The sequence below is a fragment of the Mauremys reevesii genome, linkage group 3 (assembly GCF_016161935.1).
Source record: "Mauremys reevesii isolate NIE-2019 linkage group 3, ASM1616193v1, whole genome shotgun sequence".
Lineage (NCBI taxonomy): Eukaryota > Metazoa > Chordata > Testudines > Geoemydidae > Mauremys > Mauremys reevesii.
Genome location: NC_052625.1, coordinates 58870429 through 58895946, shown reverse-complemented (window position 1 = coordinate 58895946; position 25518 = coordinate 58870429). Strand labels below are relative to the sequence as shown.

Genomic DNA, 25518 nt, shown 5'->3' with positions numbered 1-25518 from the left:
GATGGGGCAACCAGAACTGGACACAATATTCAAAGAGTATTCCTAGATTTATATAGTGGCACTATGAGATGATCTGTCTTATATTTTATCACTTTCCTAATAGTTCCTAACATACTCTTAGCCTTTTTGTTCACTGCTGTGCATTGAGTGGAAGTTTTCAGAGAATCATCCACGGTGACTCCAAGATCTCTTTCTCGTAGAATAACAGTTAATTTAGAACCTATAATTGTATATGTATAGTTGGGATTAATTTGTACAATGTGCATTCCTTTGCACTTATCAATGCTGAATTTCATCTGCCATTTTGTCACCTAGTCACTCTCTGTTGTGAGATCTGTAACTCCTCACAGTCTGCTTTGTTCTGCACTACCTTGAATAATTTTGTATCATCTGCAAACTATGCCACTTTACTGTCCACTCTCTTTTCCAGATCATTAATGAATACGTTGACCAGCACAGGTCCTAGTTCAGATCCTTGGTGGACCCCGTTGATCATGTCTCTCCATTGTGAAAACTGAACATTTGTGGATAAGAGTGATCCAGTTGATATAGTGTACTGGGATTTTCAGAAAGGCTTTGACATCATCACAGATAGTGAGATCACCTCAACCCTCCCTTCCATTTGGTGCCTCCTCCCCTAATGCCTTAGGGATAGTCACCTACATATTATTGTTGTGTGTTGCAGGTCCCTGCATCTGCACAGTGATCTAGAATTTCTGTGCAATCAGAAGGAAACAACAGTACTTCTGTAGCAGGTGAGATTATATAAAACACACCAGTGTATGGACCGTTATGTTAGAATGGTATGCTTCAAGCAGCAGAAATGAACAAACACTCTTAACTTGTGATGCTGTTAACCAAGGAAAAGAAACAGTTGTTTGGATGAAAATGTATTTGATGGATCTTGATGTTTTGGTCCCCCCTTACTAACTTCCCATTTTCTTCAATGGAAGACACTGATCTGCGGGCTGTTGTGAACCTTAATAGCTTTATAACGCTAGTCCCCACCTGGAATCAACAACAAGCATTCTCTTCTTTGACTGCCCCATTCCAGTCCTGCATACAGAAGGCCCAATTCTGCTTCCACTGATTTCAGGGGGAGCAGGATTGAGCCCGTAGTCATTAGTCCTAATGGTTCTTTGATAAAAGTTGTAAGCACACCTTTATTTCACTCTAATGAACCCAATCCCCTTCTGTGCAAATGGACAACATTATGTGGTGTGTCTCCCCACCCCCCCCTCTTCAAATTCACCAGTCCAAGTTATTTAGAAAGAGACTGCATGAGAGTTCAGGTTTGTGTGTGTGGAATTAACTATAATCAAAATCCATAAATAATAATAAAAAGGTAAATCTTTATTTTCCATTTCCAGGATCAAAACTCCTTACCTTTCATATAAAACCTTAAACTGAACTCCACAACTTCTGTATTCAAATCTCCTTTACCTATTTGGCTTTAAGACTGCTGCATTATTTCAGGAAAGAAATTAATTACACCTCAAACTCACAATTTCAAGTGTATGTTTTTCATCTACAGTAGTAGCAGTAGCTGTGACATTTAATTGTGGATTTTCAATTAGCTAATTTACTTTCAATATTAGATGGCAGAAAACAGCCTCGGCTGTGACCAAGCTAGCAGAAAATACAGATACCTCACAAGGTTAAAGACATAAAAGAGATTGAGCTCCTGATAGTTGACAAGTAGGGCACCAATGAAATAGAGATGAAAGGAGCAATACGCGTGCTGGAATGTTTTACATTTCTGGGGGTAAAGCAAGATATTTTACAGTATATTTGTTTAGCATTGACTTCCTTAAAAGGAAAAAAACAACAGTGTGACTGGAAAATTGTGATGTTCTAAGCCAAGACATTACAGAAGTGGTTCTGTGTAATATAGAGCATACTGGGATAATGTACTGTATCAGACATAAATGTGCTCTCTCATCACGTGAGGAGCAAGACAGAGTGACTGATGTTCTTTTCCTTTTTTTTTTTTGGAATGCAACTTATCACCTGCTAGAAACAAAAGGCTTCCTAATTCATTTATTCCATTGCCCCATGTGAACTCTCTTGAGAATTAAGCAATAGTTTCCCAACCTCACGTGGACTATGTTTAAAAGCTTGGTAAACACAAATTTTCTCTCACAAACTATAATTTTGAATTGCGAACACACACAGGAAGGGTATAATCCTCCAGTGATGACATCATAGCCTACTGCCATGGAAATGACTATTATCACAAAAATAGGTTTCTAGTGACCTCATTTTACTAGAAAGGAAGGAAATCTGGGTGGAATGGGAAGTCATAGTTAGAGGTGCAGTTGACCCACTAGATGTTCTCCATCTCCAAGGCACAGTGGCATTATGATTTTTAATTATATAGGTCCATGAGTGTCAATGGTTCTATATTAGGGTGGGCAAAGTATGGCCCACTGGTCACATCCAGCCTGTCAGACCATTTAATCTGGCCCTCAGCTCCCACCAGGAAGTGGGGTCTGGGGATTACCCTGCTCCTGTGCTCCCTGGAGCGGGGTCGGGGGCTTGTCCCACTCCGCACAGCTCCCAGGAAACAGGAGCCAGAGAGGGTCATGCTGGCTATGTAGTAAGAGCAGGCGCGGCCAGGTGGCTGTGCATGCTGCCCTGTCTGCCAATGGGAGCTGCAGAGGTGTTGCCTGCAGATGGGGCAGTGTCTCCTGGCCGCACCTCGCAGCCGGAGGGGGGGGGGGGACATGCTTCTGGGAGCTGCTTGCGGTAAGCACTGCCTGGAGCCTGCTCCCGAGCCCCCGCCATGCCCCAATCCCCTGCCACAGCCCTGATCCCCATCCTGCCCTCCAAACCCATTGGTCCCAGCCCAGAGCACCCTCCTACACCCCAAACCCCACATCCCCATCCCCAGCCAGAGCCCGCCCCGGTGCCCCGACAGCCTGCCCCAGCCCTGATCCCTGATCCCCCTCCCACCCTCCGTCTCAGCCCAAAGCACCCTCCTGCACCCCAAACCCTGCATTCCCAGCCCCACCCCAGAGCCCTCACCCCCAGCCAGAGCCCTCACCCCCCCATCCCCCTGCCCCAGCTCTGATCCCCCTCCTGCACCCCAACCCCTTTATTCCCTGCCCCACCCCAGAGCGCTCACCCCTCCCGCACCCTGAACTCATTTCTGGCCCCACCCCAGAACCTGCACCCCCAGCCAGACCCCTCCTGCACTCCTACCCCCAATTTCATGAGCATTCATGATCCGCCATACAATTTCCATACCCTGAAGTGGCCCTCAGGCCAAAAAGTTTGCCCACACGTTCTATATAATAAATTCACTGTGCCAAACAGACATTAGGTCTCTGCCCTGAAGGGCTAAAAGGCTAACTGCATGAGTATTAACAAAGAACTGGGCATGGCTATTATAGCTGGAATCCTTCATGGAACAAGTAAGTTTTTAAGGAATGGGAGGAAGGGAACTGTGTTTCAGGCATATGGCAACACAAAGCAAGGTACAGTATAACTTCAGAAGTTGGAACTCGATCCTGCAGAGTACTGAGCATTCTGGCCCCAATCCAGCCAAACACATAAGCATGTGCTTAACTTTCAGCCCTTGAGTAGTCCCATAGGAGTTGGCGAGATTACTCAAGGGTTGAAAAATTATAAATTGTGTTTAAGTGCTTTGCTGCAGTGCTTGGTACCTTGCAGGATCAAGCCCTAGGTGAAAGAGAGACTTCTGAGCAGAGCATAGGGGGTGGAGGAATGCTGGAGGAGATAATGATCTTACATTTAAGTAGAGCCTTTTATCTTGAAGGATCCCAAAGCTATTTACAAACTAGATATACAAATCTATAAAGGGTGATGATGTAACCCCCCACTAAAATACAGCCACCTCTGGGATGGTAGGCAGCAGTTTGATAATGCACAGGCACACTACACAACAGTTCAAGACAAGAAGTGAAGACACTATACCTAAATGAAAAGGAAGGGGAAATTTTAGTTAAATGAAGTCTGATAAGTGGCGTCCTGTTGGACTTCTGCATTAAAAGATAGTGTACAGATAGTTTCATCTTTACATTTCCTTCAGTCTGTTATAATATGTGACAGATATGGCAATTTCCTGAAACATCTTTAGAAAACCTTATTGAAATAAGTTTAAGTATCTTTGGAGTCCATTGTATTAAACACAAATGCTATGTATTATTATAGGCCTGGGTGATCAAAAGAGTACACTGAATAATGTGGCAGACAAGAATGCTCTTTTGGACAATATGTGTGAAGTGGATTTACTGGAAAATGTGTAGGGGGGAGGTGAATGCAAATTCCTTCCTCCTGGTTATGCAAAAATCCAGCCTTTTGAAGCTATGCCCTGAGGAAGGGACCATTGTCTACTTATTACTGTTTCGGAATCTGAAAATCAAAAACCTAAGCTGTACAAAGAAACAGGCTGATCTGCCCAGTCGGTATGTTTGTTCTGAGTTGAGACTGTTATGAACTTGTAACCACAGGAAGATCTCTGCATGGGGGTTGAAGAACTGACTCCTACCAGAGCCCCTGTTGGAATGGTGGGGGATGATCTCTGCTAAGCTTAGTAACATGCATATACATTTTAAAAATTGTTTTTAATATTTTTTTTCTGTAATGCTTTCACATTACGAATAGAAGTGTTTAAACCCACAGCTGACACGCGGCCCAATTAGCACACAGCTGTGGCTCAGCTGTGTGCTAAAGGCCACCGGGCTGCCTGGGGTCTGGGTTCCCAGCTGCCTGGCTGCCCAGAGTAGCGGGGTCCAAGGCTGCTCCTGCAGAGGGGTCCAGGGCTGCCGCCCGACCCCACAGGACCCAGGGACGATCCCATGGGGTTGGGGTTGGAGCTGCCGCCCGGCTGCCCTACAAGCCAGCTTGGTCCAGGGTGGAGCCTGCCACCCGGCTCCACACAGTGGGGTGCAGGGTTTCTGCTGCCCAGCCCCCCATCCAGGGCTCCACTCCTGGCCCCACTCTGTGGATTGATCTTTGGGCGAGACATGCTGGGTATAAGGGTTTGTAGGGGGCAGTTGCGGTGGGTGGGTGCGTGCGTGCTCTGGTTCTCGTTCTGCAGCCCAGGTAACACATTGTTGGCCGCATATGGGGCCCACAATGATAAATAGGTTGAGTACCACTGGCTTTGACAGAGCTGTGTGGTAACTTATAACTGTGGGCAATTAGCGCTCTCTCGCTCTCTCTCTCTAGACAGTGTAAGTGCAGATGCTGGCCTGTCTAGTTTGCTGGGAATAACACAGTGTAGACCAGGACTATGCCCTCATGCAAAAAACCCAGTCAGGAGGGAGAGAGATACGGGTATCTGCCTAAGAGAGGCGAGGGCTAAAGCCTAAAAGTGGGTGCTCTTGCTGGATCACGGAGGGGGAATATAGGTGCAATTGCCTTGAATTGTGACACAACCTTCAGATACCTATTTTAAAAACAAACAACAAAAGTAAATGTTACTAGTAAGAGCCAGGGACAACGTTTGCAAGTATTGAGCAGGTTTCTTGAATACTATCAATGCTCCTTAGTTAATATCAGTACAATCTCCTGTTTTACCAGACAACAGCTTCTCTTAGACAGTGAGTGTTGATCATGATAAATGGTGCAGAACTTTTCTACTGTGGGTAACAGTAATAGCTTAGGTCACTAATCACATTTAAAGTGTTCAAGAATTGTACGTGCAAGGAACACTGCCTCCCTTCACCCCACCCCCATCCCTACCCCGAGTTCCATTACATAGGATTCCATCTCATTGGTCACCCTTCATTCCTTCAAGAGTCCCAAGTCACATCATTCTTCCTTACAGCCAAGAAAGGACTTCTGCTGGAGCTCATCAGTGCCATTTTGAGATCTGCCATAGGAGTCACTGCAGAACACACAACACAGAGGCTACATGCTGCACTACTGAATACCCAGGCCTTGCTGGGTCAGAGAGAACAAGACATACAAAGAGTCAACAAGGTTCTGAAATCAAGCCCAGGTCTCTCATTACTACATAAATAATAATAATAAAAAAAAACCCTCAGACAACACATTCTCTCATGCCTTACTAACTTCTCTGGATCCAACAGAATAATTCCCGCAGCTGTACTACACTTGTACTCCTTCACAATTGTGCTTTCCTCCTGCTGCAGGCAACAGAAGTTTGAAGCTAACAAGAATTAGGTGCCACTGCTGTGGAGATTGGTTGTGGGGATTGAGGAGGATTTTCCCTTTTTCTGCTAAGGGCATGTGGGTAAAAGCAGAAAAATAATAAAACCAGGAAAGGATGTTATGAACATGCATGTGTGTGAGCTTGTGGAAATGTGCACACATGGAAAAGACATGCATGTAAACTAAGAAGAAGAAGAGAAAAGGAAAAAAAAAGTCCATTTGAAAGAGAAGAGGAAGGAAATATTTTTCTCTGTCCCATAAAGAAAGTGAAATTAAAGAGGTATTACATTATTTACCTTTATTTTTATTTATTTAGTTTACAATTTTTACCAAGAACATAACTTAGGAACAGGAATTTCCATACCAGAACTGGCCGACAAACCATTTACTCAATATCCTGTCTGGCAGTGGCCAATTTTGGAGCTTTAAGAGGAAGGTGTAAAACCCTCCAGGATGCATATCAGTGGCACTCCCTCAATTTACACTGCAGGGAATTTGGCCTTTTATTGGCAATACAAACTATGTAAGTAAGTATTTCCAAAGTTTAGAGGGGACAGAAGACTCATGTGTCTTTCAAAAACAAACAGAATACATCCACCATCTGTCAAATAAAATAAGGCTTCACAGTGTGCTTGGGGGTTAATCCCATATATGCATTTGTCACTACTGTTCATTCTGATCTGGGGACAGGCTGCTCTGTAGCTTGATGCTCTCTCTGCCATCTCTTTACATTTCTTCCAGAGTCAGCCAGCCAGCTTGTTATAATAATTAATAATAATAGTGGTTACAGCAGGGGGCTGGGAGCCAGGACTCCTAGTTTCAGTTCCCAGCTCCAAGTGAGACTGTACAGACTGGAGTGAGGGGGCGGGCAACATCTATAGGATTTTTTTTTCTTCAAATTTTGAACATCTAACAAAAAAACATGGTTCATTTTTGGGCTGTGGTCTCATTCTCTCAAATTAAAATGAAATATTGTTGCCGCAGAGATAATCTAAAGGGATTTCTCTGCATTCTGCATTTGCTGTTTTGGACCATTGTACTAAAGTTTCTTGTATTTACTCTAAGTGTTTTTAGTGTTCTGACTCTCATTGGGCTTATATGTTTACTATCTTGCCCTTATAATATAAATTAAAATGCTTCTGCCATCACCAATCTGGGAATGTGAGCCAGAATAAAAACTTCAAAATTCAAGTAAAATGTCTAATATTTAAATATTATGGATTGTATCTGTTTTGATATCTAGATCTGATCCATACAGAATAATGCTGGTCTTGTTTTCCACTATTAGTCTGCTTTTGCTTATGAAGTGTTGATTGTGATTGTGCCCACAAATATGTTCTGTTCTTGGTCCCACTAGAAGCCGGAAGAGTGTGGTTTACTGCATATATGTATGTGAGTTTCTTTTGATTATCCTAAAGTAATTGTGGAAAACCCATGTTCTGCCATTGCAGGGCTATGTGACAGTGAGAACAGAATTTCTATCAAAAGCAGTCTTGAAAGGCAGGTGGCCTGGTGGTTAAAACCTTTTAAAAATATGCATGTGCACTATCATTTCTAGTGAATTTGATGGTATTTAAATCTAATTTTAGAAGCAATATTTGAAATGGCACTCTTCCTTTTTCTTCTCACTCGCTACTTGCGGAAACTGGTCTAGCAGATTTCAATTTGTACACCGCTGTAAAGGGCCATCTATCTTTCTTTTTTGTTTGTTTGTTTTTAATTGCTAGACCACTGTATGCAGTAAAGTATTGAATGGTTGTTGCTATAGCCTGGTGAATCTGGCATCCATATGTATAATGGCAGCTTCAAGCATATGCATCTGATATTTTTTGTAACTTTGTCTCAGACACAGAATTGTTTATTCCTTCAAGTCTGCCATCCTTAAGGTTAAGTGTTCAGACAAAAGATTGAATTACATTGCTATGAATCATAGAATAGCATTTTATAGCTTAGGCAATTCTCAACAAGATTCTCCTCTAGAAAAGTAAGATAGACTTCAAGTCTCGGTGGTGAATAAGTCTTTAATTAAATGCAACGTCTCAAAAATGTGTCTCTCTTGATCTCCTTAAGAGTGTCCCTAACTTGGGCTATGCTACATCAGCTTCTGATTTAATTTTTTCAACATGTTCCAAATAGGTGGCAGACAAATAACTTTTGATCACTGCCTTCAGTATTCTGTCCTCACTAGTAAACCAGCATACATTGGGAAGACCTCAAAAATAGCTCTCAATAACCAGTGAATGTTTGAAGTTGCCATCATTCTTTGGGACTGTGACCGGGTGCCCAGATAGGCTGCACAGAGAATGCCATACTCAGGGCAGACTGCAAGAAATAGGGCAGACAATCCCCCAAACTGGTTCTTTATTCTATAATTAGATCAATCAAGCCAGTAACAAAAGAAATTCTGCAGTACCACACTAGTTAACCAGAAGCCAAACAGTCCCCTTTAGGCATTCCACCCCTTGGTGCCCATTTGGGCAAACAGGTCAAATAGTGATAGGTTACTAAAAACCCTATTCACCATATTTAGAATTCTACCAATCCCAAAGGATCAGACACTTCCCCTCGGGTCAATATATATTTCAGATATTACTCAAATATCACTCTGTCAGCCAATCCTTAGTAAACTAACTAAAGATTTATTAATAAGAGAAAATAATTATTAAATGGTTAAGGAATCATATACATACAAGTGATTTTCAGTGTTCTTACATCAGGATCATAGCAGTGATGTTATATCTGCTGGCTTGTAAAAGTCTCTCTGGAACCATCTCAAAAGGTCAGAATCCAAATGCTGTTTAGATGTAAAGTCGGATAGAGAGTCTTTCCATACATTTCCCCAGGTATTCCAAATAACTACTTGGAAGATCTCAATCCCATAGGTTAAACTTTCCCTGTTTGAAGTTCAGCAGACTAGAGATGAAAGGATCAGGCCCCAGGTTTCACTTTTATAGCTGAAGCGGGCTAGTCAGTGTTTTGAGAACAGCATGTGACTGAGGATTCTTCTTTGTTGAGCACACACTGTCCCATCACTGTGAAGTTAATATTCTATTTATTAAGTATCAGAGAGGTAGCTGTGTTAGTCTGGATCTGTAAAAGCAGCAAAGAGTCCTTTCGAAAGCTCATGCTCCTGCTCCAATATGTCTGTTAGTCTATAAGGTGCCACAGGATTCTTTGCTGATTCTATTTATTATGCATACACAGGTAATCGAGTTACACTTATTAACATAAGGCAATCATGGATAGATAAACTGAAGACAATATATGCAATATTGTTAATTTCACCCAGCGTCTCACATCTTTGATCTTAAGGTTGACTGAAAACAGTTGCATACATAATATAAAGGCAATTAAGACATGAAAAGGAATTAACATCTACAAGCTAATTTGGTTACATTGTTAAATGTCTAATAGTATACACGTAAACAAAGAATAATACACTTAGTATTTATCCTTGGTTTCTATTGCTACAAATGAATCGGTTAATGATTGCTGGTCTAGTTCATCTATTTGAAATTTACATACCAGTGAATTGTCCTGATACAATTGTAATGCCTCTTGTTAAGTGATTATGGGTCAGACACAGGTCAGCTGGGTTGCCAGAGACACAGAGACTTAAATATCTTTTCAACACAAACTCTAATTTTTCAAGATAGGATTTTTTAATATAGAAGATCTAGAATATAAAGCACAGGTTGCTGCGTTGCATGGCATCAACCACAACACGAGCATCTTGTGTAAGCATGACCAGCACTATGTATTATTTTGCTATCTAAATTCAAACTGAGGGCTTGTCTATGCAGAAAATTATTCTAGAATAAAATAGGTTGTGAATTTAATCAGGAATAATATTCCTGATTCACTCCAGAATAAGAGCATCCAAATGGGGAGTTAATCAGGAATAGTATTCCAGATTAAATATTTCAGAATAGCTATTCCAGTTCATTTCCCTGTTTACACAAAATCTAACAGGTTTTGATTTGATATCCACAACTCTCACAAAGCTATTATTCCCCACATGATAACACCAGCTTTCCCTGATCCTGTTTTTATTTCCAGATGGTACACCAGCAAAGAGAGTACAAGGTTTCCTATCTTCCACAAATCTGATGCACGCTGATTTAGCTCAGATACAAATTCATCACTGGATCCATCAGCAAGCACAGTAATACATCTTGCTTTCTGTATGCATTTTTGAGACACCTCCCTCAGAGACTATGAATTTGCCCATATAAAGTCTTCCTCAGCATGGGTATTAATGTAATTTGATACAAGATTAAAGTAATTTTTGGCCTGCAAATGTAGAGCATTTCAAAATTGCAGAGACTTAGAAAAGGGGTGTTTTTTCAATCAAGTTGGCTTACAAACTCAATTGAAAACCCCACTTGCCCCCAATGTAGACACAGTTCAAGTGGAGTTTCAAACAAGTTAAGCTAGCTCAACTGAGCTACCTTTATTGCAGCCTTCCACATTTTATTTTTTTTTTAAAACACTAGTTTACATATAAGGCCCAAGGCCCGGTGTACCAAAGACCAAAATGGGTAGGTTTTTCCAAATCATATTAGTTAAATCAAGTTAGCTGAACACAAGTGAAAAGCCCTCCAATGCCTATTAATGTGCAGGCTAATATGTTTTAACCCATCAGCTATAAAAGGTCCAGCTAACATGACTTCAAATGTGTTATCCTATGTGTTTTAACAAGGGCCAAGCTTTAATCACATTAAACTAATACAGTTGAAACACACACTCTTTATTCCAATCATGACAGGGCCTAAGACTGTAACTATATTTAACAATTGTGACAGGTGTGTTATATATGTGACAAACTTTTGCATCTCCTGGTATTGCATTTTACAGAACTAACAACAGGAACTTTTTGTGGATAAAGGGCCACATTTTCTATTTTAGTACTTTAAAATCTGTTGGAGAATTCATGTACATGTAGGGATCAATTCTAAAAGGTCTTACCCCTGCTTATAAGAGGACTATCTTTCTCAGAAAGCTTCTTATGCTTTCTACAAATTACACAAAACACTTAATCTTCCTGACACAAAACCCATGGACAGTTTTTCATGAATTCTGGAATGGGTGTCTGTGTCTATGTTTTGCACATTCCATATTCTTCTGAGCCATGTATTTTATACTTTCTTGACCAGCAACTTCAGTATTATCCCATGCTGATAGGTTGGTTTGAGGGGTGTGTGTGTGTGTGTGTGTACGTACCAGAAAACTCAGTAGGGTCAGTTCATGTGTTCCAGACATTTTTCAAGTCTTATTTTAATCAACCAAGTCTGCTTATACATAGTTTTAAAATGTGTGTTTAAAATAGTGCGCAAGTCAACTGATTTGCAAGTTAGCTGCGGCTGACAGGGCCAGGGCACTTTAAATTTGTATTTGCAGTGTTGCCAACTCATGCGATTTTACTGCAAGTCTTGCAATATTTGGTATTTTTCATAAACCCCCCACTGTGGCAATCAAGAGATTTCATGAGAATCTTAGCCTTCATATCTTTTTTAAAAGGAGGTTTTTAACCTTTGTAGAAAAGCTTGAAAACATGACCTAAAGGCTCAAAAACCAGAAGGCAAAAACCAAGAACCAAACTTTTTTAAAAAAGCTCATGTTTCTTCAATACTTGAGGTTGGCAATTCCATATTTGTGAGTATGTAAAAATGCGAGAGGCCATCTCCCACCTTAAAATCAAATCAAATGTGTTTCACAGGAACAACAACTAATCCTACTATAGCTCTTTTTACCATAGAGCTTATTCTGGTTAGCATATTAAACTATGTCTTGCTTATGTGATAGAGAAAATCACCTTTGAACTAGCTACAGATTTGTTTGCACACTTTATTTACTCTCTTCAGATCAAATCAAACTGTCCTTCTGGTAGGCTTGCCTGGATCTAAGAAAGGGGTCACAGACTACTATGGTCTGAGTGAAAAATTTAATTTGCATTTCTGGCAAAGAGAACTTTGAACAGTCTGAGTACAGCTGGAAACCCAAGACTCAATCTTCCCTGTCCTCAAGTTACCACAGGCGCCTGATCAAAGCGCTAGCGGACAATGCATTCAAACAGAGGGTCAGCCGCAGGCATTCCTCTCAGTGCACTTCTCCCTAGGTCTACACTCTTCTCTCAAAGCATTACTTGTATGGCTGACATCAGCTAGAACCAACCCTCTAATTGGCAGCTCGGTTACATTGTGCTGCTCAGCCTTTTCTCCTTTCCCGCTACATCCGAAGCAGGTCTTTGCTTCACTCCCATTCATCCCCTTCAGCCACCCTCCCTTCTGACTGGTAGCTCAGTGCTGCTCTCCTGATGACACTCGGCCTGTTCCTCCCCATTCGTCCACGCACAGTAGGTAGGAAGCCTGACACTGGTTTTACTAGCACAGGCTCGTGGGGCGAGAGGATTTTCCCAGCCCAGTGTGATCTGTGGTTTAGAGCCAGAGCCCCCGGGTTCTCTTGCAGCCTCTGCCCCACTGTGTGACCCTCCCCGTCTCTGTGCCTCAGTCTAGGCCCCCCGGCAATGGGGGCGGGGTGGTGCTGCCCAGGACGGGGGCGGGGCTGGGGCACCGAGTGGCGCTCGCTTGTCACCGCACCAGCGAGTGCCTCCACGTACTAACCTGACCAGGTCGGTCATGCAGGATCCCACCACCACCACCTCAGCCGGGCCAGCAGCTGCCATAGCCCCGAGGCGCAGGGACAGGCCCTGGGACGCTGCGCTAGGCTCACCGGCGGGGCTTCCGGCCTGTGAACTTCGACCCCCTGCAGCCTGGGCTGCCACTTCCGGAGCTCCGCTGGTTGCCATGGGGGGGGGGGGGTCCTTCGGCCAGCCCGGGGTTGCTCCTGTCAAATGCCTGATTGCAGTGCCCCTCCCCCCAATGTCTCTCTCCTTCCTCGCCCTGTGGGTCACCCCCTCCACTCTCTCCTCTCCCTCTTGGCTGCGGCCCCCGCTACTGGGAGACGGGGACATTCTTTCAGGCATGTGTGAGGCCCCCTACAGTTACGTGCCCCCCCCCGTTCTCCCGGTAACTGCGGGCCGGGAGCGCGCACGCCGCAGACAGGGGGCGCGCCCGTTAGATTGTGCAGGGATAAGGCGCGTGCCCGCGGCCGAGGCTAAGGCTTTTTCTACTGCCCCGTAGTGGCTGCAGGTACTTGGAGACAGCGCGGGGGAGGGGCCAGAGGGAGCAGCGCCCCCAGCAGGCTAGGGTGGGGGAGGGGGTAATTGCGGGGGTCTCCTCCCGGGTCTCTCTCGCTCTGGGGGCGTGGCGTAGATATGGAGGGGAGCTAGGGGAGGGGCTTCCCCATGCAGTATGAGGGGCCCTGCTATAGGTTATGCTCCCCCCATCCCCCACCCAACGTGGGTGCAGGAGGGGTCCCAACATACTGGATGCCTCTCCTCACCGTTGGCACGAGGGATCCTGCTAGGAGGCCTCTCCCCACGGCGGTGGTGCGAGGGGTCCCAGTGTGAAATAGGTTTGCTATTGGACTGAAGTGGTTCCTGGCGTGGGGTGCATTGGTCTAATCTCAGGTGTGGCCTGTGATGACAACAGGTCTCAATACGTGACACACCATCCTGATCCCAGCTGCCGGTGGTGATGATGATGAGTCTCCATATTCAACACTTGAGCCTGAAGAGGTGCCTGGTCTTGCTGTTATGTGTATTGTAGTGTCACCTAGGAGACCCAGACATTTACCAGAATCCCACTGTGCTAGGTGCTGTACAAACACTGAGGGCAGCGAGCTTTGCAGCTTGCATCCGCTCCTGCACGCACCACCACCCAAGCAGCACCAACAACCTGCTACCAGCTGCTGCTACACCTGGTCAGGTTCTGGTCAGGTTGGGGTGGCTGATGATCGCTGCGGATTGCAGCTGCGCATGGACACACACAGACACACACCAGCGCTTTATTGGGAATGAGGGAATACCCCATAATTTGGCTAACTAAAAACCCTTTGATATCCTTTTTGTCTTTGTTTTGTTTGTTTTTGTTTTGTTGGAACTGTGAACCTCCAGGCTGATTGGGCTGATAGCTCCTAGCTCCTCCTGTTTGCTGTGATCAATCTGTGAACAATCAAATGAGATCCTCCTCCCTGTTGTGAACAGCTCTGTGGGCTGCCTCGTAAAAAAAAAAAATCTAAAAAAAAAACAAGCTCCTTCCTGTTTGCTGTGATCATCTGTACTGCTGTAAACAATCAAATGAGAGGCAGGCAGAAACAGAGCAGCAGGTTTGGCATTAAGCAATTAAGTTAAGAGAAAAAGAGAAAAAAAAAAAAATGTTTTTTCAAGTCAGGACTAAAAACACACAGTGTTGGCTCCAAAACCCCCTCTCTTTCCCCCTTTCCCCCACACACTACCCCCCCCTCCCCCCCCTCTTCTGAAAAAAGCACGTGTGGGCACTTTGAATGCTGGATTGCCCATGCATAATGCATCCTCCCAACAGCGCAATGCTGCAAAAATGGCCACCAGCGCTGGTAGCTGTGAGTGTGGCCACACACCAGCGCTGCTCCTACACAGCTGGATGACCAGCGCTGCAAACTACCAGCGCTGCAAACCGTAAGTGTAGCCAAGCCCTGAGTGAAAAAAATAATCCCTGCCTCAAAGAGTTTACACTCTAATCTACAGCCTTGCTCAAAGCAATTCTATTAGATTTATGTATTGTCCCCTGTGTAAGTGACAGGTTCCAGCCTCCATCCTGATAAGAAAACAGATTGCTGCTACAGTACTCTGTTAAAATAGGAGTTGTGAAGCAATATCCTGATCCGAGTGGCTTTGTCTCAGATCAGGATGGAGCACTGAATGTGCAAGACTTGTTATCGCTACAGTCCCCCCACATATGTTAAAGTTAAGGGCATCACCAACCTGTCTGTGCCCCATTTTATGTTAATTAGTATAATTCTCAGGCTTTGAACAGATCATCAATGCAACTCTTATTTAGGAAACTCTGGTATAGAATCAGGGATTAGATGGAAAGGATCCTTTAAGTAATTTCAAATCCATTCCCTCTGCCAGTTTAGAATTGTTTCCTCCAGTATATTCTTTACTGCTTTCATATGGATTAATTAACGTAATAGCCATAATGCTGCCATCCAGGTTGAAGGGAAGGGCATAGCCTATATTAGGATCCCTCATGCTGCCTGAAGCAGTTCCCACTCATAATTTCCTCAGATCTAGAGGGTCATTGTTAAGAGTAAAAAGCATATGTTAGTTTTACTTGTGTTATTATTAAAACTGCAAGGACTAAAAGAAGTTAATTTACTTTTTTTATTTGTGCTTTTTGTTTTCTTTTTTCAATTATTTTGTTTTAGGTAGTGAAACTTGACTGGCTACTTTTGCTCTCTGGTCACTTTCATTTCACTTTGGCTAACTCAGTACTGTTGTGTTTTGTTTCCAGTACTGAGAAGAAGGATTAAATTGAGGGAAAACATTTCAGTATGAATTAAAATTTTAAAAAAATTCTGATAGATTGTTAACATATTGTATTTTGTAAAACTTCTGTTTACAAATCTTGAATGTTATTTGTAAATTTAGTTGATAGTATCTCTTTAAGCATTGTGTGATGTTGATAAAGAGAGCAATAACTCACTTGTGTAGTATCAGAGGGGTAGCCGTGTTAGTCTTAAAGGTCCCAGAGGACTCTGTTGCTTTTCACTTGTGTAGTGTGGAAGTAAATATGGGTATAAAATAAATGATGTGCTGTACCTCATAATCAGAGATGGATGAGGAGAATGAATAGGCTCTGTTAACCCTTTATTCTGACAGTATCCTTGTGTTTTGTGAATCAAAGATAAAGGGCCTGATCCTGCAAGGTTCAGCTTCAAGTGACTGAAGATTCTGTCGAATCAGAAAAAAGATAACCATATAATACAAACTCAAAACTGAACTCACTTCCTTTTTTATGCAGAAAGGTGAAAGGGTCACGCCCCTCATATTGTACAGGAAATTGGTGAAAACGACTATCTTTCTCAACACTTACATCCGGGTGTTCCTATGTGTCTTTCAAAGAGGCTATGGGGATGTAGTCCATGACAATCCATCCATGCTGAGCTGAAAACAATCACAGATATTTGTTGCTGTGCCTTCTGGAAATGCCATGAACAATAGCCTACTGGCAACCTTATGATTTTCAGTTGAAATAATTATGCAAGATAGACACTAATGTAATTGTCTCTTGGTTGCCATAAAGTGCTAGGCCTTTGCTTGAATATAATGTTTTAAAAGTGCTAATTTAGGCTGTTTCTTGAAGATTTATATTTTCATGTGAATGACTTTCATAAAAGCTAAATTTTTAAATCAGATACTTCACACTACTACCCATTACAGGGAGTTATCAATTTGTAGGAATTAGCCATTAGTCGCCTACTAATGTTTGTAATTGGGATTTGATTCAAGTTAAAACAAGAGAAAAACATGATATTGTGAAGGTTTTACTGCAGGGAACTAATTATTCTCTTTATGGAACACTTGATAGTAGCCACAGTCCATACACAGCATTATTGTTGTCTTTGTCTTGTTCTCTGGAAGAAAGATATCATAGTAACAGCAGTTACAAGGAGCAGCGTTGATAAGAGAAGGAAAAATAGCATAAATGAAAGTGGAGAGAAGGGTGAAATTTCAAATCCCCCCAGATTTTAGGCTTATTCTGTGTGTATTTGGTTTCTGGAGATGCTTTTGTATATGTGAACTCTACTGCAAATTTTACCCGTATGTCTTTGCACCTCAGTTTCCCCATCTTTAAAATGGGAATAGTGATACCTTTGTAAAAGTGCAATGAGATCTTTGGATGATAAACATTATATTATTTGTTACTAATAAGTAAATATGATATGTTCAGTGAAGTCTTTCCAAATAGGTATTTAGTGAAGAAATAGAATTGCAGAAGTGATGCCAGTCCTGGTTGTACTAGATGTAGTAGTGAAATTAATCTATTTTCTGATGTTTTGTTCTCATTAGAAATTACACGTGAAGATATACCTAGCGGGCCACACCGATCCCATTGAAGTTAATAACAAAATTCCCATTGACTTCAATGGAGCCAGGATTTGTCACTTACGGATTTTTAATTTGCAAGGGCTGTAAGCATTGCTATGTTTTTAGGAGTCAGGCTGGTCCATTTCAGTTGATTTCACGTACTGATAGGGATTGGATCTCTAGTAAAAGCAGAGAGCCAGGAAACGTTCAATTATTTTGTTTAGATTCAATGAGTAGCCTTCCTGATCTGACCACTTGCCCATGATTATTGAGTTAGGAGGAGAGAACTGCCTTATACTCTGCTCATTTCTCTTATAAACCTGTATGTACTTCAGTCTGTTTATAATTACGGAACATTCCTGAATGTTCGAGTTCATCACTGTGTTAGAATAATAGTTACCTAACACACCAAATTTATTGCTTTAAAAAAAACAAAAACAAACCTTTGGTATCCCAGTGCTTCCTTTGAGTTACTTACATGGCATGGGAATTTGCACCAGGTAATTTCTTGATTTTCTCCATGCAGAGCTCAGTACAGCAGAAAAGAAGGACAAGTTAAAATGTCTCCTGAAGTTGCTTTGAACAGAATTTCGCCTGCACTCTCTCCTTTCATTTCCAATGTGGTCAGAAATGGAAAAGTAGGATTGGATGCTACTAACTGTCTAAGAATTACAGACCTGAAATCAGGGTAAGTATTTGAATAATGTATTTGAGAAGAATGCCATATGTTTTTATTTAGAGTGCTGATTTTACTGTATTTTAATTTATATGGGACGGAGAGATTTACTAGATTTCTTTTGTCCTCCACTACCATTCTTTAGTATTTGTGACTTCATCTGTTGTGCCATTGGCAATAGCTTTCTTTCTAAAACATTTTCATCTTGATAATATGATCCTTAAGCAGTAAACCCAGAGCTGTGAAGATTGTGTCATTTGCTTGCTTTCTCACTTTAACCCGGATATTGTCTGCTCTAGGTTAAGATAAACTTGAATAGCCTTTCTTCTGGCCATGAATATGACATCTCTATGCTGTAAAGGAGGAAGAATAGCTCTTCCTTCCTGACTGATCTCTTGAGAGAAATCAGTAAGATATATTCGTAATATGTGCTAGTTATCAGCAGGGCCATCCATTTGTGTAGGGTTTACTAAATTACTAGATTCATATTTGCTTTTAATTTTTATTATTATGTCTACTGGGGAAACTCTAGAGGTTCCATGTACATGACATTTTAGTGAGATAGTAAAGATGCAATCTCTGCCCCGAGGAGTTTACAACCTAGGTTAAATGTGACTTACGCAACAATTGACATTAGGCAAAGGGGAATGAGGGAGAGAAGTACATAAAACCAAAGGATGGTTACTTGACTTTGCAAGGTACATTATATGTGCAGCATGATACTAAGATGTGTTTTTTCTGGCTGATTTTTTTTTTCCTAAAAGAAAAATGATTTTTTAAATTCTTTATTTCTCTAAATGCTCTTTTTGGTGAGTTTCTCCTTTTAGGTAGGATTTTTTATATTGTATAGTTATACACAGTACCTAGTGTATATGCACAGGAATCTAGGGCTTGAAAGAAGTAGCCCCAAAGAGTGGGTCTATGTCCCACTGCATGATGAATGAGTCTAGGTTCTGCCATATACCAGGGCTAGTACTTATGTCCTAATATTTTCTTGTTCCAGGGCCCAGCTATGTCTTGATACTCGCTGGTTGCGCCTCATATTCAAGCTTGTATCTAGGCTCTTGCTGAGACTGAATTGGATTAATTCAAGATTCTGTGTTTTACATGAAAAATCTCTATTAGCCCTACTTTTGGAAAAAACTGGTAGTGTGAAAAAACATCAGGATTTAATAGCTATTGCATTAGCTCTTTAGGGATGTTAATTATCTGTAATAATTCCTCTTGCCCCTCACATATGTTAGCTGCTCATGTTTTTAATATATGTAAAGCTTGTGGGCTTTCAGCAAGGTTGCTGATTTTGTTATAGTTTACTTATGGGGTATAATAATATGTTATCAATAGAGCACTGTGAGAGTTTGCAAGGCGCTTCAGAAATGTAGAACAGACATTCTTTCTTCCCTTATGATCTAACAATAGATATAATGGGATACAATTACAAGTACCGAATGGCGTGGAGGCATCTTGAGTGATGAGATGAAAGTTTGAAGACTTTTGTAAAAGTAGAGAGATTTGGAGGAGGAGAGGGAGAACACATAGCGTCTAGAGGAAATGGAAGGTTGTTCCAAATATAGGTGGTGACATGAACAAAAGGAGCCATTAGGAGGGAGGACTGGGCACAAATAGGAGGAAAAGGAAAGAAGAGCTGTAGGTGGGACAAGGACCCTGCTTTTGCACCCTTTGAAGTCAGTCACAAAACTTCCATTTTGTGATTTCACTGGTGCTGGATCAGGCCTAACATTAAAGTGAGGAAGAGCCATTTGAACCTGATGCTTGAATGTTTGGAAATGACCAACTGAACAGAAATTTTTGAAGTCTCTGTGGAGTAAACATTTCTAGTTTTCCTGTAAATGTAGTAATTTCAAAAATCAAAAGTTAAATTTAAAAAAAGAGAGATCATAACTTTTTGGGAATACGAACAAAGCTGTAGGCACATGATGTCTCTGCCAAGCACTGCTAAGGGTTTGTTTATTACAGGGCATGTAAGAATTTGTAATAATAATTAAAAAAAAAACCCTACCCTCTGCATAGATTGACAATTTTAAAAGAACATCAAAACATGCTACAGAAAATAAAAGTTCTGTGACCCTAAAATTTTGACAAGTGGCCATTTCAGTAACTATGAGCATAGATAATATGCTCCTTTTCCACAGTGTTTCAGGGATCTGCTTGGGTAATCAGATTGTTCATCTAAAATCTGTGGATTGCACATGACCAAAATGTGAATGAATTCTTATCTTTTTACTAGCCATCCAGTTATTATGTTACAAGTTTTTATAAATTAGGGTTAACAATGTTCTGCATTGGATCATAGTGGTAGAGTTTTGAATACTTGTAGCATTTACAAGAGATTGCATATTTTTAGTGCAAGTTATGGCATAGATATAAAACTAACTGAGATTATCATCAGCATTTTGGAACTGTGGGTTCCTCCTTCCATTCAAGTCAGTGGAAGAATTCCCATTGACTTGAAAGGTGCAGGATCAAGCTCTAAGTTTCTATCCTATCGTTTCAATCAGTTTTGAATTATAAATGATCAGCAAGATTAAAAAGTGTTTTTAATCATTGTGCTATTTTGAAATCAAACCATGTGTTAGATGTTTTCAGTAAAGAACATATTTACCATTTACTTTTCCAAATTTACTGTCTAGGTTCATGGTAGAGTTAAGGTTTCTCCATGTTTTGCAAACTTCAGTAAAGAACTGATGTGCAGCTAAGCAATATGATTCAGCAGATAAAATATAATGGTATGTTAATTCGTGCTGCTTGGGAGTGTGGGAGGAGAGTGTCATGGTAAGGAAATCCCTTTTTTTTCTGCAGTCCTTGTGTGTATATGTGTTTTTATTATAATTTCTTATAGTTGCATAATTCAAAGTGTGTTACAAATGAAGAGACATACAATCTTTAGCATGAGCCTAAGACCTTTACTTATGTGAGTAGGGCCTTCAGGATTTGGCCCTATAGGGACTTAGTTGAAATGCAGACATCTTTAGAGTGGATTGTGGCAATTATTTAACAGTGGTCAGAAACACTGCATAACAAGAAGAGAGAAATAATACTGTATTCCAAATGAAATAGCAGGAAGAATTTAGGTAGGAAGTGCATACTTACCCAAATCAGAATTTTGCACTCTCTTCCTTGTCCTTGTGAAAAGTGCTATGGACTTCTCAGTGAACAAAAATAGGTCCTTGATACTATTACACATCTGAAAGATGTCACTTTGAACAGCATCAGTTTTGGTGTTAAAAGACACTATCAGGCATCTCTAGTCTATTAATAAAAGCCCTACTCTTCAAAAAGTGTTTGAATGAATCAACACACTTCACACTTTGATGGGTTATCCGTTCATTACTGACCCAGAGAAGAGTTCCTCCTGGTGCATCAACATCACATCCTGCAGCACTGAATATTTTGGAGGTCTTTCTTCCATGTGCTGACTACTTCCTAACCTTGCTGTGTTTTAAAAATCTAATGATAGAACAATGAGGTGTGGCTGAAGGCATTTTTCATTGAGTTCAATATTTAAGTAGAGCAGAGAATGTGAATGGGGAAAGTCCATCATCAACCAGATTGATGTAGAAATGGAATGGTCTTCCATATGAAAGCCCCTCTTTGAAGCCTTATGTGTTGCTGGGATCCAATTATTTAAGAGGCTGCCATCTTTCCTATCTCATATTACAACAGTTGAGGTCTCTGGCCTCAAGCATTTGTGTTCCTGAGGTGGATGGAAGGACATTCTCAGTAGAGGGTCTTGGCCTGTGGAACTTGTTTTCCTTGACTGTACATCAGAGCCGAAGGTTGGTGAGCTTCAGATCATACTACAAGGCTTTTTATTTAGTCAATATTTGTATTATTTAATTTGTTTTGGTTAGTTAGAGGTCTTGGGCCAGGCAGAGTTTTAAGAGCAGAACTATATGGACTAGGTTTGAGCTCTGTATAATTTTCTTCTAAGTGCTACATAATCATATAAATAAAATATGGATGCTATACATAAACAGTCTATTTTGTGTTTTCTGCAATGAGATTCAATGGAAAATTCTCCCCTTGTAATCCCTTGGTAGTAATCAGTTTTGGTATTTTGATGTTTCTAACTGTCCAAATCTCTCATTGATCCCTGGATCTCTGACATCAGTCTTCCTTTACAGTCATTTAAATTCCTAAATAGGAACGTACATACAGCAGTGGTAAAAAAAAATTATGATGTACTTTCTGGAGCAGATGCTGGCAACATGCAGGTTCTATATAGAGCTTTAGTAGGATGTTCATGAATTTGTTGTCCTGATTCCTGACCAACAATGTTACTTTATTTTCTGTGTTTAGCAAACAGACTGCGATGTGTTTTGATAGTTCCTTTTTCATATGGGTTTTTCCCTTTTTAATGTAAATGCATATTTACATTTTAAAGTTTTTCAGTATATCATTTTGGAATGTATTGTGAAATACTGAAATAATGACTCCCTTATTGCAATGGTGTTTCCCTTAACCCTTTAATCTCCAGGCATTGTATTAGTTGAAGTGAGAGGTTCTGCTTCAGGTACTGGAGAAAAATTGCATTCCATCATTCACATAAATTTTTTTTAATCTGTATTTGATTGGTTTAGGATAAAGTCTGACAGGCCTGATGGCTTTTGTTGATAGACAGATACTATTATGAAAAATTGCTTGCGGCTCCAGCCCCACTGGGGGGCGCTGAGGCTTGGGGTTTCAGGCCCATGGGGGGTGGTGATCTGGCGCTCTCAGCTTCAGCCCCACTGCGGGCGCACAAAGGCTCAGGGTTTCATCATGTAGCAGGGTGAGCCAGAGCTCGAGGCTTCAGCCCCGCAGAGGCAGGGGCGCTGATCCTTGGGGCTTCAGCCCTGCAGGGAACAGCGAGGCAGTGCTCACGGCTTCAGCCCTGCAGGAGGAGGCAAGCTGGTGCTGGGGCTTCAGACCTGCAGATGGCGCCTAGGCTCCGGCTTCAGCTGCACATGCTCATTATAACAGGAAATTGCATCACTGTAGTGCTGTCCAGACTTCCTGTGCTGTGATCTCCCTGCATGCTGCACACTACATAAGTGGTTCTCAAACTTGGGTCGCCATTTGTTCAGGGAAAGCCCCTGGCGGTTTGTTTACCTGCCGTGTCCGTAGATTCGGCCGATCGTGGCTCCCACTGGCTGTGGTCCCCCACTCCGGGTCAATTGGGGCAGCAGGAAGGGCCGCCAGAACGGCCCTCGGCCTGCGCCGCTTCCTGCAGCCCCCATTGGCCTGGAGCAGTGAACCGCGGCCAGTGGGAGCCGCGATCGGCCGAACCTGCAGACGCAGCAGGTAAACACAGCAGCCTGGCCCCCCAGGGGCTTTCCCTGAACAAGTGGCGGCTCAATTTGAGAACCACTGCTCTATAGGCTGTGTACTGTTCATAAGTTGCATTTGAATAGTTTTAGCTTTAAGGGTTGACCCTAAGCTAATTTTGTGGGTGACAATGACATCCTCAAACTGTAAAAAATGCAAGTATGAAGAAGAAAACTGAAGTTTTCAGCCAGAATGGGAGGAAGATTTTACATTCACTAGTAAAAGTGGCAAACCCCTATGCCTAATCTGCAATGCATCACTCTCACTACAAAACGACTCATAATAACTTTTCATCTAAGTACCATCCTGGATCAGAATTAACAAAAAACAAGCTAACCACGTTAAAATTATGCCTCAACAGACACTACTTTCTGCATTCAGTAAGGAAGCTGACATAGTGACTGAAACTAGTTTTGTTATGGCATGGAATATCGCTCGTGCTAAACATCCATATTGTGATGGAGAATTTGTTAAGAAGACTATTGCAGAAGTGGTTGCCATTTTAGATCCAAGCAACACAAAACTTCAATGACTAATACAGCAAATTCCAATTTTGCTCCACACTACAGAGAGGCAGATCTCCCAGATCAATGCTGATATTGCAAGCAACCAGCAAAATGATCTAAAGAATTCTCTAGCATTCAGCCTAGCTGTCGATGAGTCCACAGATATTCAAGATAAACCACAACTAGCGATATTTGTTCGCTATGTTTCCACAGATGTAATTGTGAAAGAATAAATGTTGGACCTAGTGGCGCTAAAAGAAACAATCTGCAGTGTTGATCTAAAGAACACGCTTGACAAAGCATTGATAAATGCGGATGTACCACTGGATAAACTTGTCAGTGTTGCAATGGATGGAGCACCTGCAATGGTGGGGAAAAAAGTAGGCCTTATTGGACTCTTGAAAAGCAATCCCAAATTTCTGGAGTTTCTCCCTGTTCATTGCATCATCCATTGTGAACATGTCATAGGCAGATACTTCAAGTATAAAAATGCTACAAAAATAGTCCTAGAAACTGTCAATTTCATTTGCTTGAATGGGAAGATTCATCAACAGTTCAAAAATTTCTTTGAAGAGCTGAATCTTGAAGACAAACCCAATGATGTCTCTTTCTACTGTATTTTGAGGTGGTTATCAACCAGCAATGTCTTAAATAGGTTTGTGGAACTGTTGGAACTTATCTTACAACTGAAAGATGAGCAATGGATGCAGGATCTGATGTTTTTCACTGATATTATGTAGCATCTGCAAACTCTCAACTTGGCACTTCCAGGGAAGGATAAGATTATTTCTGCATTTACTCAGTCTTCAGATTCCAGAACAAATTAAAGCTTTTGCAAAGTGACATAGTGTCAAGAGACTTCCACCACTTTCCCCATCTCAAGAGTAGGGTAAACACATTCCCTGAAATCAAAGAAGATGATCACAAACTGGAGGAATACAGAGGTAAATTACAAGGACTGCTTGATGACTTTCAGGCCAGGTTTGAAGACTGGTCCTGCTTTACCTTTCTTGTAAACCCTTTCATGGTTGATGTGATCAATGATGGCTGTCCAATTCCCCAAACTGTGGTTTACAGAAACAGCTACTGTAGAAAAGGAACTATTGGAACTCCAGGAAGACCAGTCTCTAAAGACGATGCATAAATCACAGTCTACAATTGAATTCTGGAAGCAAGTTCCAGGAACGAAGTATCCTCAACTCAAAAAGACTAGTGTGCGACTTATTTCAATTATTGGCACAACATACTTTTGTGACTCACTGTACTCTGTGATGAAGTTTGTAAAATCAAAACATTGTGCAGTCCTTACAAATCAACATTTGACAGAGCTCCTCCTTACCACCTTGACAACGTATCAGCCAGTTTTCCAAAGACTTACAACCAGGATGGAGACCCACAAGGCCTTTAGCTCTAGCAGTAATTAACAGTGTTACAGTAAGTAGGATGTTAATATTTAAAAATGTGCATGTATAAAGGTTGCGCATGTCTTGCGGCTCTTGAACTTCTGAAGATTATCGTATGCAGCCCAGAGGGATGGTAAGTTTGGCCACTGCTACAAAATGTATATACGTAATGCAAGTAATAATCTTGAAAGAAAAAAGAGCATTTGTTTGCCTGCCTAAATGGGTGAGTAGGAAAAAAAAATAAGTGTTTATAAGGTTTAAAAAGAAAATTAGAACTTTGAAATGAATTATGGTTAGTAACTGCCATTGCTGTGTTAGCCTGGGGTCTGTGGTTTAACAGCTTCATGAAAGACCTTACTTCTCTCTTTCTCAATTCACCTTAAACTTTGTCTTGCATGTTTTTGTGTTGATATCTTTAGTTTGGTAAAGTGAGAGACCTCCTCCTGTCTGACCTCACAAATGCTGAATATTGTTTCAGCCAGGTGTACA

At 41.6% G+C, this 25518-nt stretch overlaps 2 protein-coding genes across 10 annotated transcripts in view; one reads left to right on the top strand and one right to left on the bottom strand.

The window, feature by feature from the left end:
- The window catches only part of RBKS (ribokinase), a 99659-nt gene extending 86697 nt beyond the window's left edge, over positions 1–12962 (bottom strand). For 3 of the 5 annotated variants that reach the window (XM_039530880.1, XM_039530884.1, XM_039530883.1), the window contains exon 1: positions 12768–12960. In XM_039530880.1, the coding sequence (XP_039386814.1) occupies positions 12768–12952 (185 nt within the window). In that variant the 5' untranslated portion in view covers positions 12953–12960. Of the gene's footprint in view, positions 1–12767 lie in introns of all 5 variants that reach the window. The other 2 variants (XM_039530881.1, XM_039530882.1) reach the window with 2 other exon arrangements.
- The window catches only part of BABAM2 (BRISC and BRCA1 A complex member 2), a 425434-nt gene that overhangs the window by 90145 nt on the left and 309771 nt on the right, over positions 1–25518 (top strand). For 2 of the 5 annotated variants that reach the window (XM_039530877.1, XM_039530875.1), the window contains one exon: positions 17643–17804. In XM_039530877.1, the coding sequence (XP_039386811.1) occupies positions 17643–17804 (162 nt within the window). Of the gene's footprint in view, positions 1–12257; positions 12504–13169; positions 13296–13415; positions 13784–17642; positions 17805–25518 lie in introns of those variants that run through there. The other 3 variants (XM_039530879.1, XM_039530878.1, XM_039530874.1) reach the window with 3 other exon arrangements.